This window comes from Poromitra crassiceps (genome assembly GCF_964638095.1).
Source record: "Poromitra crassiceps genome assembly, chromosome: 11".
Taxonomy (NCBI): Eukaryota; Metazoa; Chordata; class Actinopteri; order Beryciformes; family Melamphaidae; genus Poromitra; species Poromitra crassiceps.
The window spans coordinates 30,656,950-30,676,360 of record NC_139643.1 but is presented as its reverse complement, the minus strand read 5'-3'; the positions used below and the strand labels follow the sequence as shown (position 1 = coordinate 30,676,360).

The window sequence follows — 19,411 nt, the reverse complement described above, 5'->3', positions numbered from 1 at the left end:
CATGCCTGAAGGTATTTCCACATATTAGCGCGCCAGCGCCAACGAGTAAAGTGGGTTAATTTGCATAATTAGGGTTGGAGCATATTAAGAGAAGAGCGAGGGAGGCGGGGCGACGTAATGAGGCAGGGAAATGGAAGTGCGTGCGCGGCGCGGCATGTGACAGAAGCACGCTTAGACTGCACTACAGTGAATCCCTCAGGGGAGGCCCGCTAATGAGTTTGATTTTGCTCGAGCTGAGTCAAAACACTCAGCGGCTGTTCCGCCCCCCCTCGGATCCATCCTCCGCAAACGAGCACCTCCAACTGCTCGCCGTTCCCAGTGTCTGGCGCCGAATCGAGACGGCGGCCCTATTGTCCACTCGTCTGTTTGGTTTTCCATACTTTGAGTCCCCTAGTCCATCAAGTGCCATACTGTCCCGCTGAGCAAATATTTGACGGTGATAGAGGCTTTGTATTTCATTGAAGTCATTCTCAGGCGATGGAGACAATGCGCTCCTCGCACTGTAACGTACTGTACCTGCGGTTTGTTGTTGTGCTTGTCAGTGTTTGTTTTCAGACTAAAGCCCCTCACCCCGTAGTAGGTATTGTGTTTACTTTGCCAAAGCTCTCATCTGGCCATGGCTGACTAGATGATAAAAAAACTGATGTTTGTTTGGATTGTTTTGTATAGACATAAACCCGCTTTCTCTGTCTCCATGTACTGTAAGTGCACACGCACCAACACAACATGTACTGTAAGTGCACACGCACCAACGCAAGCACTCAAATAATTAGTCACTTTAAAACGTTTGGCACTAGACAACTATCTGCTATCAAGTTCTCTGCTGACTACATGTCCGACTGACGGCTTTTCTCACAGAGCAAGTTGTAGCGCTGTAATATTTATCAAACCAAATTAACTACGGCACACCCCAGGAATGTCTTGCAAGGTAGAATCCAATTAATTATAATGATGCATCTCTTTGCCATTCAGGCTGGAGATTCGAGAGAGAAAAAAGGAAACCCAGATTTAATCAGTTGTGATCTGCACAAAGATGTAATTACAGCAGTCTGTCAAAGAGTTTGATGTTCGACAATGTTGGAGGAATGGCTTGACAAATGCATGGGGGAAAACGCTTGGACCTTCTGTGGAGAGAGATGTCTCCCCCAGCAGAGGTGGAAAAGATGCCATAAATATCTTGGTGGAGGTTAGGTCATCCCAGGGTAGCACAACTTCGTCCTTAACCGTGAGCTGAATATGGATCAGGAAAGATCATGAATCTGTGAACAGTGACGACTCTCTCCTCAAACTCAAAACCAGAGAACATATAATCGAAATGATAGTGTTATCCAGACACCTTCTGGAATTGCTCTATTGACAATGAATGGGCGAGTGAGTTTATGGGCGCCGCGACAGTGGCCAGAGTCAATATCAGCACATTTTGTAATTACAGTTTTGTTTGTGGTTCTACACACAATAAGCTTGATTTCACAGGCCACCGTGTAAACCGTTTAAAAAATTGATAAGGATGGCTTATTTTTGGAAAATCACCTTGGATACCGTCTGTTTTTCCCTGGAGAGTTCAAATAAGGTAATCAATGGCACAGGTGAAAACAGGTAAAAATGTCCAGGGTAGAGTGGAACATCCTTTGCTTTATGGGATAATGACACAGGCTGTTGAAATCTGCCGGAGAAAGATAAGTCCTAATTATTTTCCATCTCTATGCGATTAGCAGATATTTGCCTTTAAAGGCTCATTACATTGTGTGGGATGAGGAAGCCCTGTTGAACCCTCGTCTCCTAGCCAGCTCTGGCTCAGACATGGCCCAGTGGCTTCAGACGCGCTCCTGGCTGTCCGGGGTCGCATCCATGGCTGACTGTGCTTCAAGCCTCCGCGGGATTTTGAAATGATATAAAAGTCTCTTAAGCTAACAGTGTTTTGACTCGTAACTTTTCATCAGCAACTTTCCATTGTTCATTATATGCTTTGAGATTGAAGAGGTCAAAGTAGAGTCACTCTATTGTCCATTCATCCTGTAGGCCGGCTCTGTAGTGAGACTAATTGGAAAGCTGCTATAGAAAAGTCTTCTGAGGCTGTTACAGTTATTTATCTCCCTCACCTCGCAGACCACAGTATCTACAAAGTCATGTGCCTTATTAACCTGAATTAATTCTGAGCTTTTTGACATCAATCCCAAACTCTTAGCATAAGAGGTTTAATGCTCTTTGGTTGCAGGTGTTTATTTCAACACGTCCGCATACCGAAATAACAGAATATGTCAATTTCCAATCACTCCCAAAATGACATACAGTATATGAGCGAAACAGTGTGTGCAGCTGATACGCTCCGCGTGGGACAACTACAACAACTTTGGTTATGTTTAGGCCACTAAAATAACTTTGTTGTGTTTAGGCAACTAAAACAACTTGCTTAAGGTCAGGCAACTATAAAAACTTGGTAAGGTTATGGTTTGGGTTATGGTTAAAAATGTCGAGAGGCGTTACCGGTCCGCCAATCCCACCGCATCTCCCTTACTTGTCAGCGAGCTATTTCAATATCAGACTGTTGTTACAGTACGTTACATTACGGGTAACTGGTTACGACCCCCGACTCTGGCGTACATGCACTGCACTCACGCACTTACTCACACGATCGCATTCGTAAACATCGGTTCTTTCATCCCCCTTGAAAATCGACCAATTTTGTAATTGCCCTTGTGAGGACGGCCTCCTTCAAGTTGTTTTTACAGTACGAACCCTGAATTGCACGATTGTTCAGATGGATCAAATCACTTTTAGTCCATGTCTTGAGTAAACACTAAGATACGCCCCCAAACATCGTTTTGTGGCAGGTCTCTTTTTGAGATCCCATCTGAATGACCATTGCTTTTTTTTTTTTTTTTTAATCTAATTCCTTTCCTTTTGATAGAATAGACATTGATTTTTATCTTGCAGGGCCTGACTTGCGGTTTCCTTTACCTTCCACCACTCATCTCTCAGTGCCAAATCATGAGCTAATCTCTCCATTTTCCACTTATGTGTGTCAAGCATTTGCTTCATCCACACATCCACATGAGCGCAAAGAATACATATGACACAGACTCCATCCCTACAGTAAGCTGTGTTGTCATTGAGTAGGCTCAGCACCCCTCAGCTAATGTAATTCCAACCCTCATTTGAGAGTCAGCCACACATTACAGAACAATACCGTACTGTACATTCACCCTCCAATCTCCACTGCCAATTTCCCCATTACTTGTGCGCGTGCTGTATTACTGTAACTGCTGTTTAAGAGTGCTGTGTAATGGACTGTCTGATCTGAAGGGGGGCTGCGCCCCATCTGACACAGATCAGATCACACACGTAGGCATTTCACCAGAGAGCTTTTCTCGGTGACAAAGGACTGTGCAAGTGGTGTGTGACAGCATGGCAGAAATTAAAATGCAAGAATGTGTCCAGAATCGTGAACACATGAACACTGACGACTTTGATTTTGATGGAGGACGTACCACTCTGCCAGTTATGTTCTAAGCTGAAATTAAATAAACGGGATACAAACATGATATTTATCATCCGCACACAAACCAACCATGGTTGCCCGTTATGAATAATAAGCAGATTTCCTCTTCAAGCAAGTTCTGTCAAGACGTGTGCCTACTAGTTAACAAGCTGTGCTGTTTTGAAAATCATCTGCACAATTTCGCAATTTCCTCTTTTGTTTTGAAACTTGTCCGCATGGTTTAGCAATTCATGCAATTAAACTAATGAGTTGAATCATCCACCATTCATTTTTAGCCTGGGATTTACCCATTCGTTCATCAGGAAAAACAGAATAACATACAAATAATTTTGCATCTATTTGATACATTTTCACTTGATTCATATTTAATACTAGCCTGGTAAACCAGCTCATCACATGAACTCACATTTCATTTGGTTCTGCGTGATGGTCTGGCCCCAAGCTTTCTCCCAGTGTATCGCAGTGGGCGGGTGCACTTGCCTTGACAGACAACTCCTTCAGCCAATCAGCATTGGATCCAGTCAAACCCAAATCCACTCGGGAGAGTGGCAAAAACATATTTTCCGCCGAACTCCGCGGTTGCGGCGATACTCCTGTACTTGTTTAATTGTTGTTATTGAGTCTATTTCTGCAATAACTGCACTTTATGGCTGTTTAAACTAGACAAACACTGACATTGCTCCTCGAGGTGGACAGGCAAGGAGGCGGCCATTACTGTTTTGTTAGTGTACTGCTAGTGGCGTTCCTGATTGGCCAACTTGCACTGTCAGTCACAGGGCACTGAGCGCAGTCGCTGATTGGCTCATCCACTTTGCTTTGCTTCTGCTTAACACCCTCCCATGCCTTGGGGCCAGACCATCTCACAGAACCAAATGAAATGTGAGTTCATGTGATCGGCTGGTTTAGCAGGCTAATTTAATACAATGATTCCAGTATTTTAATGTGACTTTGTTGATCTACTTTTTGCTGTTTTTGTGTTTGTTTTTTAATATATTTTATTTTCAGTTTTTTATAGAACAATATACGAACAGGTTCAGACACAGGAAAAGAAAGGGGAAAAAAACATACATACATCATTGACATTCAACAATACCACATAGTGCTATCAGCTGCATAAGGTGCTTATGTGTTTATAGGAGATATTGTGTACCTGGGATCCCGCCTAAGGGGTCCATGGGATACCAGCCGGGCGAGCCATCCATCATCCCTAACCTCAGTCACTTATCATTCTTAACCTCGTCAAAGTAGGCCAAAAACGGGTCCCAGATATTTGAGAACCTTTTAAGTGCGTTGGTTCTCAGGGACCTGAGTCTCTCCATCTGTAGAACAGAGATCATGTCCATCAGCCACACCCGAAAAGAAGGTGAAGAGGAGGACTTCCACTCCTTCAGGATAAGTATTTTGGCGACAGTTGTCCCCAGCGTCAGAGATTGTTGCACAGCTGTAGGGAAGTCCAGAGAGGACTCACAGCAGCCAAAGATGGCGAGTTCTGCCTCCGGCTGTAGGGTTATTTTGTAAGCCTTGGAGTACCAGTCAAATATTTTGGCCCAGAATCCCGTTAATGAAGGGCAGAACCAAAAGGCATGGGATAGTGTACCCTCTGACGCCTGACACCTGTTTGCTGGTTTATTTTTAATGTGGTGAAACGTTGTGATGGGATGGACTCACAAGTCTGTTGTCAGTTCTCTAGTCATCTTGCAACGCAACTTTTATGTTCATTCACATTATTGTCAACTGTTTAAATTTAAGTGAATCATACTAGTCGCTATTTCCCATTTTTTAGCCCCCCATAACTTCATTACCAAAACTCAGTGTGGTGAATTTATTTCTCAGTCGAGTATGGTTTACTAGTCTAAGTTCACAATGCACAATATTGTTAATTCACTTAACTTGTCAAGAAACCAGTGAACTTGATATAACTCTTCTCGTTTGAAAAACACCTTCACAACCAATTTAAGTCACATGCAAACTGCACTGAAAACTCAGCACAGAAGAAACCGTTCCCTTTCAATTGAACCACGGTTGATAGAAAAGATGACATGAGCTCAGGCCGCAGAACAGCCCAGCTGGTTCTTTTCCACCAGGTACTTAAAGTGAAGTTTACCCATGCACAGTACAACACGGCTCAATAAAAGCCAAGGAAGAAGGTCACACTGACCAAACTGTGTGCACCCTAAATATAGACGCTTGTCACTGTTGTGGCAAGCGTATCATTTGGTGCAGAGGACATTGTGATATAATCGTGCAAAAACTAGATGCGGTTCAACACACCAATAGCTGTCAGACGATGTGATTGGTGCCCGGGTAATTGGAAGAACGATGTGTGCAGTTAGGCTCATCCCATCCCTTAACCCCTCCAGTTTAGCTCAAATGATCTGAGAGATAGAAGGTAGATATTATGGAGATCGAAAATCCCACTGCTGGTCCCGAAGTAGTACCTAATTATGCTCACTTGATTTAAAAAAAAAATGAAATTCATTGATTGTATGTATATGCATCATCAATTTTAATGGATATATTGTAGCACAGGAAAATTGATTGCATCTGTAGGGAAGTGCACAATTCAACACTAATGACACTGCATTATTTGTTGTATTTACAATAGCTTGTGGATATACTGGGGGGATTTCTTTAAAGTAATTGGATTTTTGCCCCGCCCCCAGGGTGGTTTGGTTACAGTGTTTGTGACACTATTGGTTGTCTCTACAGTATGTGAGGCTGCAGTAGAGCTTTCTGAGATACTATTCAGCAGGAGACATGTAGTTCCTGTACAAACACCCTGGTCAAATCAGAATCCGCTCCCACAAACATTCAGGTCTATTTTCTGTTTCTGACAAGTCTCAAAACATATGAGCACAACCAAGTCCAATTCAATTCACAAGTGCAGTTACTGTAGGACTCCTGAACATTTTGAGGTCAAACCCAGGTCCCAGTCATCTACTGTTGAGTCAAATTCAAACCGAGTGCAATGTTACCTTAACCTCCTGGGTTATGATGGACATTATTGTCAGTTTCTTAGAAGTATGATCTAAGAGAATGGTCTAAATCAAGGTATAGATTGAACTAGATCTGTAGGTCTAAATGAGTTGTGAAGTTGGAAAAAGAATCAGACCGAAGAATTAAATGGCTGCACACTGTGCACAGCAGGAAGCCCCAAGCCAAGATTGCCATCTCAGTATGGGGCCATTAAACTGTAATGGCATCTAGCCACCACTCATGCTTCCCTACAGTATTGATTCATTCTGTTCAGAGAGGTTGCTCTATAGCAAAGATACTGGACCTTTTTTGTCCTAGGTCTGCTGTTCTCACCTGATTCAATAGAACATTTAAAAAATGCTTGGGGTGGTTTCTGGCTGGCTCAGTTGGCTAAAGTGCACACCATACCACCATGTTGGATGTCATCCACCTTTCTTCTCTCTCTTCAAATTCTTCTTCTCTCTCTATACTGTGGACTATCAAATAAAGGCAAAGATGCTGGGGGAAAAGACTGTATACACTGGCCGTCAAAACTTCTGGGACACCTACAGATGTTTAATAAATAAGCACGTTTTCTTCTTTGTCAGTTTGCAATAATATAACCCTATTAATGACTAAGTAGATTTTGTTTTTGAGTGGGGGGCGCATACATGCAAATATGTATGATGATAACACTAAAACAAACTAGAGTCATAACAAAACAAAAAAAATCCATAGCAGGTAACTGCTGCGCACACTTTCTTCTTGAGAGGCATTCCTCAGAGACGCCCTGTCTCTGCAGGACGTCCCAGAGACAGAACCTTCTCTTCACACCAAACAAGACACTTTGATGAATAGGAAGACGAGTGCTTAACAAAAGCGTTGCGGGCGTTTTTTTTGTCCTTACTTATTCGCCCCCAAAAAATATTTTGACGGGCATCCAAGACACATTGAATGCTTCCAGACAGTCTAGTGAAAATATAAATATGCATCTCTTAGTGGGAATGCGAGGGAAACATCTATTGAGGCTGGCAGCTTGCGAGTGCATCTCACAGTTGCTCTCCAGTGTTGACATTGAATAGTATTAAATATGAGGGGGATTTTGACAGCCAGAGCCTGCCAGATTACTCCAGAATGGCTTGGCGTCTGCAAGCCTTTATTTCTATTCATTCATTAATGATTCGCTACTCCGCCCTTTTACTGGAGTCTCCTCAGACCTGTTGTTTATTTTTTCCTTGAGTCAGACAGAGAGCACACCCTTAGTCCCACTTGTTGTGAACTGGCTTGTCACAGGAACTTGCATTGTCCGAGACGTGTGAGCATCGTTACCAGTACTGCATATCCCCACAGCGTTCCACTGCCTGGTTGAGTGTGGCTCTAAGTAAGGGATGAGGATGCTAAACAGTGATGACCTTGAACGCTACCGTGCAAAACTGTGAGACGGTAGAGCCCACTCCTCTTTCTGAGGAGGACAAGAGAGAGAATGCACGGAAGAATGGGAGAGAAACAATCTGCCATTCACTCGTATTTAAACAAACGTTTGTCGTGTTATCCCCGCTGATGTGGAATCCAAGCGCTGTTTGGTGTTCTGGAGGAGAAGTGGTTCTGATACACACTGAGTTTGGCTTTGAGGCTCTGAGGCGTGTATGGGCTGGACTGAGATCAGCTAGTTAGGCGTCGTCCAAATGCGGTTTAAGGTCAATGGAGCTTTTGGGAAACTCCTCCCAAGGTGGAGGTTTCTCAAAAACTCATTTTCCTGTATTCAGGTGGACAGGTGAAACAGCTTTTTGAAGCAACTGACAACTTGGGGTAGCAATGCACACTATTGATCTTTGCTGTTCAGCCCCAGAGTGTGGGAGGAAGGCACAGGGGAGACGTCTCTTCTCCTCCAGTCCAGAGCCGACTTCAGCACCAATGACCCACTTCATTTACACAGCACACAGGGACGCCACCTTGCCCTTGAGACATTGTTCTATTTATTATAACGACGACGGTAATTTCTTCCGTACATGTTTGCTACCTGCTAGTGCTAACTCCAATCCATTCATTCACTGACACACGCCGCTCGCTCTCTCTCGCGCTCGACCACTCACTCCCTACTTAAGGTCACGCCACAGTTTCCTGCTCGCTTAAAGTGCTGCCTGTGTCCGTGTGGACGTGGCATTAGTCGCATCTAAAGACATAGAGAGCCAAAGTGAAACGTCACTTCCTGCTTTCTCCCTGTACCAGCGCTGCGAAAAATATGAATGGCGGTGGACGGAGAATAAGGTTACTTTTTTGAATTGTGCCCCGGGGTGCCAACGCTAATTTTGTCAATTTAAAACATAACTTTGCACGTCAAGAAAGTCGCAGTTTGTCGCCAAACTGTTGCACTTCAAGTTATAAATCCGAAAGACTACATGCACTGTCGCCTAAGTGACGTCACTTTCTCTACCGGCAAAGCTGAAGACCGGCGACATGCCACGAGCTTCCACAAGCTATGTAATTTTTATACGAAACTAACCCCTACGTTTCAGTTTGACGACAAACTGTGCATGCAAAGTTATGTTTTAAATTGACAAAATTAGCGTTGGCACCCCAGGGCACAATTCAAACGGGATCAAATAAGTAACCTTATTCTCCGTCCACCGCCATTCATATTTTCCGCAGCGCTGGTACAGGGAGAAAGCAAGAAGTGACGTTTCACTTTGGCTCTCTATATGATGATCTTTCTGCCACAGGCAGTTGCTGTTATGGTTGGTGGTTGAAATTATTATTAAATTAAGCCACATCTGCTGGTTTGGGCTGAAGCTTCTTAAATATATCCTGCGAACAGTGAAATAATCACACACTGGTGTTGGCAATGCATTTGAAAGGAAGGCATAGATGGGCAGTGATTACTCAGACCTTTTACCAAAGATGCTGTAAGAAGTTTCACCTGCCGTTTGATGACTGCTTTATATTACCTTCACCATTTACTATCTATTACACTGCATGTGCTGCTACATGGATGTCCAATATTGTCCAACCTGCTAATTGTGAAAATGTTTCGTGTTTCACCTCATGCGTAAATGAGTCAGAGACAAACAAAAGCTTGAATTCTCCCGGCTCCTCTTTGGCAGAGCAGATGGAATCTTTAAAAGCAATTGTTCACGGAAGGAAAAGACAACAGAAATAGAGTGAGTGGTTGTTATGGGGATAATTATAAAAGGGGCAGATGGCTTCGGGGCATATCAGAGGCTGGCAGGTTATTTTTAGTCCCACTGCAGCTCACCGCAACCTTTTAAAGCGCCTCCTCGGGCTCCATCGGAGCATTCGTCAAGTGGCCCTCTGGCGCTGGCTGGAGCGGCCCGCTGAACCCCAGTGACCCTTCATCTGGGCCTGGACATGTCTCTCCAGGACTACCCAGTGACCCGACATCTGGGCCTGGACATGTCTCTCCAGGACTACCCAGTGACCCTTCATCTGGGCCTGGACACGTCTCTCCAGGACTACCCAGTGACCCTTCATCTGGGCCTGGACATGTCTCTCCAGGACTACCCAGTGACCCTTCATCTGGGCCTGGACACGTCTCTCCAGGACTACCCAGTGACCCGTCATCTGGGCCTGGACATGTCTCTCCAGGACTACCCAGTGACCCTTCATCTGGGCCTGGACACGTCTCTCCAGGACTACCCAGTGACCCGTCATCTGGGCCTGGACACGTCTCTCCAGGACTACCCAGTGACCCGTCATCTGGGCCTGGACATGTCTCTCCACGACTACCCAGTGACCCTTCATCTGGGCCTGGACACGTCTCTCCAGGACTACCCAGTGACCCTTCATCTGGGCCTGGACACGTCTCTCCAGGACTACCCAGTGACCCTTCATCTGGGCCTGGACACGTCTCTCCAGGACTACCCAGTGACCCTTCATCTGGGCCTGGACACGTCTCTCCAGGACTACCCAGTGACCCTTCATCTGGGCCTGGACATGTCTCTCCAGGACTACCCAGTGACCCGTCATCTGGGCCTGGACACGTCTCTCCAGGACTACCCAGTGACCCGTCATCTGGGCCTGGACACGTCTCTCCAGGACTACCCAGTGACCCTTCATCTGGGCCTGGACACGTCTCTCCAGGACTACCCAGTGACCCTTCATCTGGGCCTGGACATGTCTCTCCAGGACCACCCGCTGCCTCTGGAGTGCGTTAACTGGACGTTCTGCATGTTTTTTTTTAATTCCCCCAATGTAAACTATTCTAGAAAAGATGACTATCCTATTATCATATTCATTCAGCTCCTTATCTTGTACGAGCGAGTACGATATGCCTTGTATTTCTGGCACATTTCCATTTGTAGATAAAAAAAATTGTGACGCTGAGACTTCTTTCCCCCCTTTCTTGTGTATCTTTGCAGTTCCTGCACCACACACACAGTTTGAGGACGACCACCCTAAATCGTAGCATCGATGCATATATTATGTCTCGCTGTAGTTTGGTTCTTTTCCATGAACTTTATTGCCAGACAATAATATCGCAGATAGGATCACGTTTGCAGAAGAAGACACACATACATACGCTTCAGAACCACTGACTCTAGCGATGTTCTCAAGAGCGGGTTCTATCACTAATTGAATCCTACATGCCTGGAGGTGTGATGTGCATGTCATGTATGGGGGAGGGGGGGGGTCTTTCCCCTCTCGCTCCGCAATATTTGTGTCTGCATGTGTAATGAGCCGAGTGGACGGGGCGCGTGACGCCTAATCTTGTAAACGTTGGCACATCCCGTCACCTTTATCTTTACCTTCTCCCGCACTTCACCGGTGACAAGCGATACGGCGAGAGGGGTGGAGAGGCTCCTTTAATCTCCCCGTCGTAGTTTGATCTGTGGCTCTCATACACGAGGGAGGTGTCTCTCTCTCTCTCTCTCCCTCTCTCTCTCTCTCTCGCCCCGGTTGCTGTGGGAACGCCTGCCGCAGCGCTCTGCCAGACGCAAAAGAGCTGCGGCAGGCAGGCAGGCACAGCAGTGAGTGTGGCTCTACCAGCAGCGTCAGATCTGGGCTAGAGCGTGTGTGTGTGTGTGTGTGTGTGTGTGTGTGTGTGTGTGTGTGTGTGTGTGTGTGTGTGTGTGTGTGTGTGTGTGTGTGTGTGTGTGTGTGTGTGTGTGTGTGTGTGTGTGTGTGTGCGCGTGCGCACGCGCTCTAACGTGAAAGCCAGAACCAAGCCCCTCCGGCAACAGGTCGTACGTGCACACACTTAATGTCGGCACAGGCGAGGGACGAATCGGCTGCCTTCATTCGTCACGACGCAACAGATCCATACGTAAAACCGTATCAGTATGGATTCTGACAAGTCGATTCAGAAGGGATATCGTGTGTGTGTGTGTGTGCTTCCAGAAGTTCAGACGCATCCCTAACGAGCAGCAGTCTGTGCCACACACTCCCTCCCGCTCCGTCATGTCGTGCACCTGTTGCCCGTGCAGCAACAGAGAGAGCACTTGTTGGAGCAGCGAGCGAGCGGAGCAGTTTTTACAGCGTTTTGTCGCAGCGACGTTTCCTTTCCTCCTCCCAAAACCAGAGCTGCCTGCTGACATTTACCAACTCTGTGTTTTGTGGTCTGCTTTATTAGTGCACGTCCTGTATCGGGAAAGCCTGCTCCTCTGCAAGCGCACTAACCCATTCATTATCTATTCTCCTCTCCATCTCCCTCTCCCTCCCTCCCTGCCAGCCAAGACACCAGGCTGGGGAAAAGAAAGCCCGACTTAAACCTCTCCTGCTTTTTCATCCTTAGTTAAAGGGTGCTCTGTACCTGGAAACTGGTGGGCCTTTTGAATAAAGTGTAGCCCATTAAGTCTGCCCCATTGCCCCCTCTCCTGCCCCATAAGCCTGAGGGATGGTACCCGCCTTTACTCTGCCCCCCGGGGGGAGCAGTGTTCCCTGACACGCCTAGTTAACAGGAGCAGCGCCGGGGTCAAAGCCAGGAGTGCGCCCCGACCGCCGCGCCAACCAGGAGAGACGCGGCAGCTGCTTCTTTTTTTGGAAGCAGCCGATTTGTCACGTCCCTTTTAAGTCGTCTCTCGGGAGGTATGCAGGAGAAGCGAGGCCAATCAGAAAGCCCCGTGGGCTTATTTGTTATGAGGGTCACGCATTATTCAAAGGTTATGGTGTGTTTATCATGTATGAAATAGCGGAGGCGTCTGCATTTTATCCTCCTCTGAAATCCTCCTCGTCTGAAATTAATGATGTTGCCTTGTGTGAACTATTCGCGCCGCACTCAGGTCAGACTTTCCTACTGTACAAGGCACATTAATGGCCGTGTCTGCGGGTGGGAAGCCGGTGGGGTTTGAGTCCTGGTCGCTGCACTGGTGCCTCCTCTGGTTGGTCGGGGTGCCTGTTCGGGGGAAGGTGAACTGGGGGGAGGGGGTAGCATGATCCTCCCACGTGCTACGTCCTGCCAGGGGTAAATCCTTGCTGTCCGATGAAAAGATGCAGCTGGCGACTGCACATGTATTGGAGGAAGCATGTGCTAGTCTACAACTCTCCCCAGGACGGCAGAGGGGCTGGAGCAACGACTGGGACAGCAGGGGAGAATTGGCCAATACATTTGGGGAGGAAATTGGGAAAGAAATCATCGCAATGATTTGGCTATTGATTTTTTTTTAATCGTCTATTCTCTTCTTATAATGTCTCGATGTTATATTTTTCCCTACCTGAGTGTGAGCACCTGTAGCATTACTCAATTTCCCCTCGGGGGTCAATAAAGTTTTTCTTATTCTGATTCTGAAACACAAAAACTTTGGCGAGCACCATCTCCGATGCATGCCCCAACAATTGAAATGCCATGCCGCTGGCAAGCTAATTTTTGTGCCGTCTCATTTACATAATTACAAAGTATTACATGTATTTTTAACACGAGCACAACTTTGCTTCACTGGAGCAGGCTGAGTTCTCCGCTGTTCTTCCCTCTGCGAGTTTGCCTGTATGTCAGCTTAATGAGCGCCTGCCTCGCCGCTGATACCCTGACTTAGAGCCATGTTACCTATGATTTGCACATCTCCTAGCAACAATACTTTGAACAAACTAAATAGAACTACTTGGTAAGGTGTCACACAAGGCTCAGTGGCTATATGTGTGTGTGTGTGTGTGTGTGTGTGTGTGTGTGTGTGTGTGTGTGTGTGTGTGTGTGTGTGTGTGTGTGTGTATGTGTGTGTGTGTGTGTGTGTGTGTGAGAGATTATATGATGATGATGATGATTATATTATTATTATAGAATCAGTGCAGGTTAAGGGTTTCCCATAAGCAACCAGTGTGTTCAACAGTAAATATTTAACCAGACAAACTGCATCATATATCCATCAGGTCGATGACATTGACTGGCTGATACCTGATTTTGTTTATAAAAGGCCAATATCAGCAAGCAGATATATTTCTCTAGCCCTAAAAATAAGTGACGTTTTGCTTATTTTTGTCAGGTAGCATAAACAAAAGTCCCTGATGATAGGATGATCCAATCCTATGTAAGCACAGCAGTGAGTATGATGTCTGTGTTTGAGTGAAGTATATTTGCTAACACAGACATGGGAGCTGAATGTCACCCTCGTGTAGCTGCAGCGTCCCCGGGGCTCTCTCGGCCTCCCACACCCCCACTTGCCACCCCCCTCCTCCCCACTGGGTAGACTGTCTGTCTTCCACCCCCATCCCCCCCTCCGGGTAGTTTGTCTGTCTGTCTTCCTCCCCCCCTCCCGGTAGTCTGTCCGTCTGCCCCCCCTCCCCTCTGGGTAGACTGTCTCCCACCCTCAGCCTCTCCCCTCGACCACCCCCGGTCCTCTCCACTGTACACGACAGATCGGTGCACCGGCGGCACCGAGCGCAGCACGGCTCTTTCATCAGCCTGTCTCACAGCGGCTCTGATGGGCGGTGTTTATCACAGCCACGGGCGTGACACCAGAACGCGTATGACCAGGCTCTTTCTGTGTGTGCGTTGCCTGTGTTTCTATCACACGGTTACCTCTCTGCGTGTTGGGAGTCGGGCTCGCTCTCCGACCGCCCCGGGGGTGCGAAGGAGGTCACCGAGGCTCGTTGCTCAAAACAAATCACTGTCTCCCACTCCCACCTTAGCCAAATAGGGGCCACGTCAGGAGTGACCGGTCACACATTAGCAGAATTGAATTTTACTCACTCAATGTGTCTTTGTTGGCCGTGTCAGGGGAACAGAGAGGTAGCTACAGCTACGTGTGTGGGGAGCGCCATGAGGGGGCAAAACACCCAGAAAAGGCGAGGGGAGAGGGGGGTTGGGGGGTCGAACAATCTCATCCATCCCTTCTTGACAGAAATTAGTCATGCATGAGATTGACAGGATGCCTCTGGAATTCATTTAGTACCCCCAGCTCCTGCAATCTCCACTAATGTCAATAAAACCTATTTTAGGGCGAACAAGTCTATTGATCCCACGCGAGAAACAATACGATTGGCCAGTCATGGTCAGGCTGCTTTTTGATGAATGCAAATGAAGCAGCGATTGAATGACAAGCCCCTGAATGACTGGTATGTGAATGACTGGTATGTGAATGACTGGTACTGTATGTGCGAGCTGAACGCAGAGCGCCACTTTTAAACACTTCCAATCTCGTTCCGTTCAGACAAACGGACCCGACCACCTACACCCCAGTCCCACTAATTCCTCCTCTCTCTCCACCCCCCCCCCCCCCCCCCCCCCCCTCCGATTTCTAGACGTGCTGGTGAACGGGAAGCCGTGCGACTGCGACGTCGTCGCCGACTGCAGAGTGGGCGAGGCCGTGACGCTGGAAGTGAAGCTGACCAATCGGAGCAAAAACGCCGTGGGGCCCTTCGCCCTGACCGCGGTGCCCTACCAGGACTACCAGAACGGAGTCCAGAACTACGAGCTGCAGGACGGCCTCACCTTCATCGGCTCCAACACCTTCCACATCCACACGGTCAGCAGGGGCTCCAGTTGCTTCCCTTATGTAACGGCAGAGACAGACACTTACATCACCTTATGTAACGGCAGAGACAGACACTTACATCACCTTATGTAACGGCAGAGACAGACACTTACATCACCTTATGTAACGGCAGAGACAAACACAGACACTTACATCACCTTATCTAACCAGAACACTTAAAGTTGTCATGGGGATAGACTCAAAAACCAGAGTCCATATAGCGAGAGCTCGGCGGTTCTCGGTTTCTGTTGACAGCTTAAGGCTAGTAGTAGTAGCGGCAGTAGTAGGAGCACTAGGAGTAGCAGTAGTAGTAGAATAGTAGTAGTAGTAGTAGTAGTAGTAGATCACCTTTCGAGTTAATCCTGGACTTTGTTTATTTAAATTTCAGGCTTGTTTATTTATGTCTCAGAGGGCTTTACAGAGAATGTGTCTAGCTAGATCCAACTAAACACAATCACAACAAAATTGAACAAACTTGTATAAGACAAGCATACTGTAGCAAAAGAAACAACAACAAGGTAGGCAAGAGCAGATTTGAGCAAGAGCAACATTCTACCTATTCTACAGCCTAGCAGCCTATCCAGCACCCACCAGCCTTAGACCATAAATGCAAAAAACTCCCAAGAAGAAACCTTATTAGCCCCCCGGAGGCCTGAGCATGCAATAGGTGCCGGGCAATACATTGACAGAGTCATAGGCAGAAACAAAAACATGAGAAAACAGAGAGACAAAAGAAATAGAGGCAGCATGTAGCAAGGAGAAGGGCCTGAGGTCAGCGCTAACAGAGGAACCAGGGCAGCTGTCCTAACTCACAGTCCAGGTGGGAAGAGCAGGGCCAGCACTGACGATGAAGAGCCAGGGCATCACGCATCACTGCCAGGTAGAACAATGCTCTGGAGTCAGAGAAGAAGAGAGAGAGGGGGAGCCGGGCACACACGCACGCACGCACGCGCACACACACACACGCACGCACGCACGCACACACACACACACACACACACACACACACACACACACACACACACAGAGGAAGGGGAGAAAACAACAGTAACAGAACAAACCTGGAGGCAGCCCTACAGTACGGACGCAGTACTGTATGCTATGTTGTTAATGGCAGGTTTCTATAAATACTGTCTAGGCTGGACGTCCACGTAGTGTAGCGGTAGATTCCCTGCCTATCAACATGAGGATCACAGGTTCGCACCCCCGTGTTACCTCCGGCTTGGTCAGCTGTCCATACAAGCACGATTGGCTGGAGTCTGCGGGTGGGAAGCCGGATTTGGGGTAATGTGTCCTGGTTGCTGCACTAGCGCCTCCTCTGGTCGGTTGGGGCGCCTGGTCGGGGTGGAAGGGAACTGGTGGGAATAGCGTGATCCTCCCACGTGCTACGTCCTGCTGGTGAAGCTCCCCGCTGTCAGGTGAAAAGAAGCGGCTGGCAACTGCGCATGTGTCGGAGGAAGCATGGTGCTAGTCTCGGCTCTCCCCAGATCGGCAGAGGGTGGAGCAGCGACCGGGGGGGGGGGGGGGGGACGGTCTAGGCTGGGATAAGAAGAAAGACTGTCGAAACCCAGGTCAATGGTAATAAAGTGGCTAACGTAACACCATTGACTGTGCCAAGGTGGCCACATCAACACCCCAACATCTAGAAGGGCCTTGCTTGTTCTTCATAGAAGGTTATAAAAGCTCTATAATTTCTTGGAGCCAGACTTTTCACTTATCAGTAAAATCGTAAAAGCAATTCAGGTAACTAGTGAAGAGCTGCCAGAACTGGAGTGTTGTGATTTGATCCGTTTGTACCAGTTAAAACCCTCCAGGTAACCAGTGAAGAGCTGCCAGAACTGGAGTGTTGTGATTTGATCCGTTTGTACCAGTTAACACCCTCCAGGTAACCAGTGAAGAGCTGCCAGAACTGGAGTGTTGTGATTTGATCCGTTTGTACCAGTTAACACCCTCCAGGTAACCAGTGAAGAGCTGCCATAACTGGAGTGTTGTGATTTGGTCCGTTTGTAGCAGTTAACACCCTCCAGGTAACCAGTGAAGAGCTGCCAGAACTGGAGTGTTGTGATTTGATCCGTTTGTACCAGTTAACACCCTCCAGGTAACCAGTGAAGAGCTGCCAGAACTGGAGTGTTGTGATTTGATCCGTTTGTACCAGTTAACACCCTCCAGGTAACCAGTGAAGAGCTGCCAGAACTGGAGTGTTGTGATTTGATCCGTTTGTACCAGTTAACACCCTCCAGGTAACCAGTGAAGAGCTGCCATAACTGGAGTGTTGTGATTTGGTCCGTTTGTAGCAGTTAAACCCCTAGCTGCTGCCTTTTGAACAAGCTAGAGGCGTGAAATAGACTTTGGGTTGACGCCAGAATAAAGCGAGTTAGAGTAGTGTAAACACGAGGAGATAAAAAGCATGAATGACTTCCTCCACATTCCTAAATGGCAAAAAGAAACCGCTTTCATTTTGGAAATTGTTCTCAACGCATCCCTGCACCACTCTCTTTACCTCTTCATCAAAGCCTCAGTCGGTGTCAAATTTACTCCCAATTTTCTGGCAGCTGGCTTCACATTGACTGACACGTGTGCCGAGTTCATTATGAATCCTTTCAAAAGGCGCTAGTCTAATTATCCTGAATATTCTGTCTCTTCGTCATCTAGGTTCAACCCAAAGAGAGCTCTGTCTGCGTGGGCGCCCTGCTCTTCCTCTACACTGGAGACTTCTACCTGAATATCAAGTTCCAGGACGACAGCACCGGGAGAGAGCTGCCGTTAGCCTGGTTCGGCCTGCCCAGCGTCCACATCAAAGCCCTGGACACACCGCTGCACGCCGGGGCCTAGGGGCCTCCAGGGGCCAACAGCCTGGGTCTCAATAAGGCCATTTACACCTGGCACTAACATGTGTTTTCTGTGATCAGATTGCAATCGGATAGTGCTTGACCACTTGAAAGTACAGGTGTAAACGCCCCAAGACACATTGAGGGCGGATTGCAATCTGATCGGCCAAACCACCTCCGGAGGTGGTCAAGGATGCATTGTGACCACATTGAACACAAGTGTAAATGCAATGCGTCCTCTCAATCCACATACAGTCACCACTGTTTTATCAGCTGCTCTGTGCTATGGAGCTTGCTTGATCCGATAGCAATCGGATTTCAATGTGGACAATTGAGACACATATTAATACCATGTGTAAATTAAATCAGGTTAATGTGGTCAAGCACTAACCGATTGCAATTTGATCACAGAAAACGCACATTAGTGCCAGGTCTGGCCTCAACGCATCCAGGTGGTTTTATTTGGTTTTTGCCTGTAAATACGTTAACCTCATGAATTGAATCGCATGTAAATATTGCCTATTACTTTGTTAAAGGTTATTCATGTCACTTGAATGCTATAAAATATGTGTACAGTAGAGTCCAAGGGCATATAAAATCGTCTAGCCCCTGTATGCATGCCTTGTTGCAGTCCACCAATGTACAGTAACACCTGTTACACTTTTTTCATCTGTAGCACTTACTGTCATCTGTGCACTTCACTGAAAACAGCATTTGAGGCATTTATTATGCTGAACAGGAGAAGAAACTATAAACCCCATCTGAGCTATCCAAAACCATCTGTGCAACCACAATGAAGGACTTCTGAACTTGAATGTCTTGGTTTGACATTATCCTTATGTGTGTTGTATAACTTGTGTAAATAAATGTGAAAAAGAAGCAACCTCTGTTCAACGACTTGTCATTACAGCTACTAATAATCACTGCTGTGCCATCGTTGAAGTACTCTACCTAAGTTAATTTGCAGGTGAATCATCACAACCATCTCTATGATCATCTTCAGTCCAGAAGTCAAAAGCACTGGAGATTATTGCACTTGTACCATTGACTGTATATACTTGTACCAAAGTCTTCTGTTGTGGTTCTACTTCTACTACCTCAAATCAGATGGCGTATACTCGAGAGGTTTTCCTGCAACAAGTGGCTTTGAAGGGGGCTGCTTGAGAGAAAACGCTCAGCGTAGGGCACTGGGGCAGTCTCGCATTGGT

The 19,411-nt window shown here is 47.0% G+C and overlaps 1 protein-coding gene across 2 annotated transcripts in view; it reads left to right on the top strand.

Annotated features, from left to right (window-relative positions):
* The window catches only part of trappc9 (trafficking protein particle complex subunit 9), a 225,960-nt gene extending 206,956 nt beyond the window's left edge, over nt 1–19,004 (top strand). For both annotated transcript variants that reach the window (XM_083645758.1, XM_083645757.1), the window contains 2 exons: nt 15,143–15,366; nt 18,028–19,004. In XM_083645758.1, the coding sequence (XP_083501884.1) occupies nt 15,143–15,366; nt 18,028–18,207 (404 nt within the window). In that variant the 3' untranslated portion in view covers nt 18,208–19,004. The remainder of the gene's footprint in view (nt 1–15,142; nt 15,367–18,027) is intronic.
* Nucleotides 19,005–19,411: the final 407 nt, after the last annotated feature.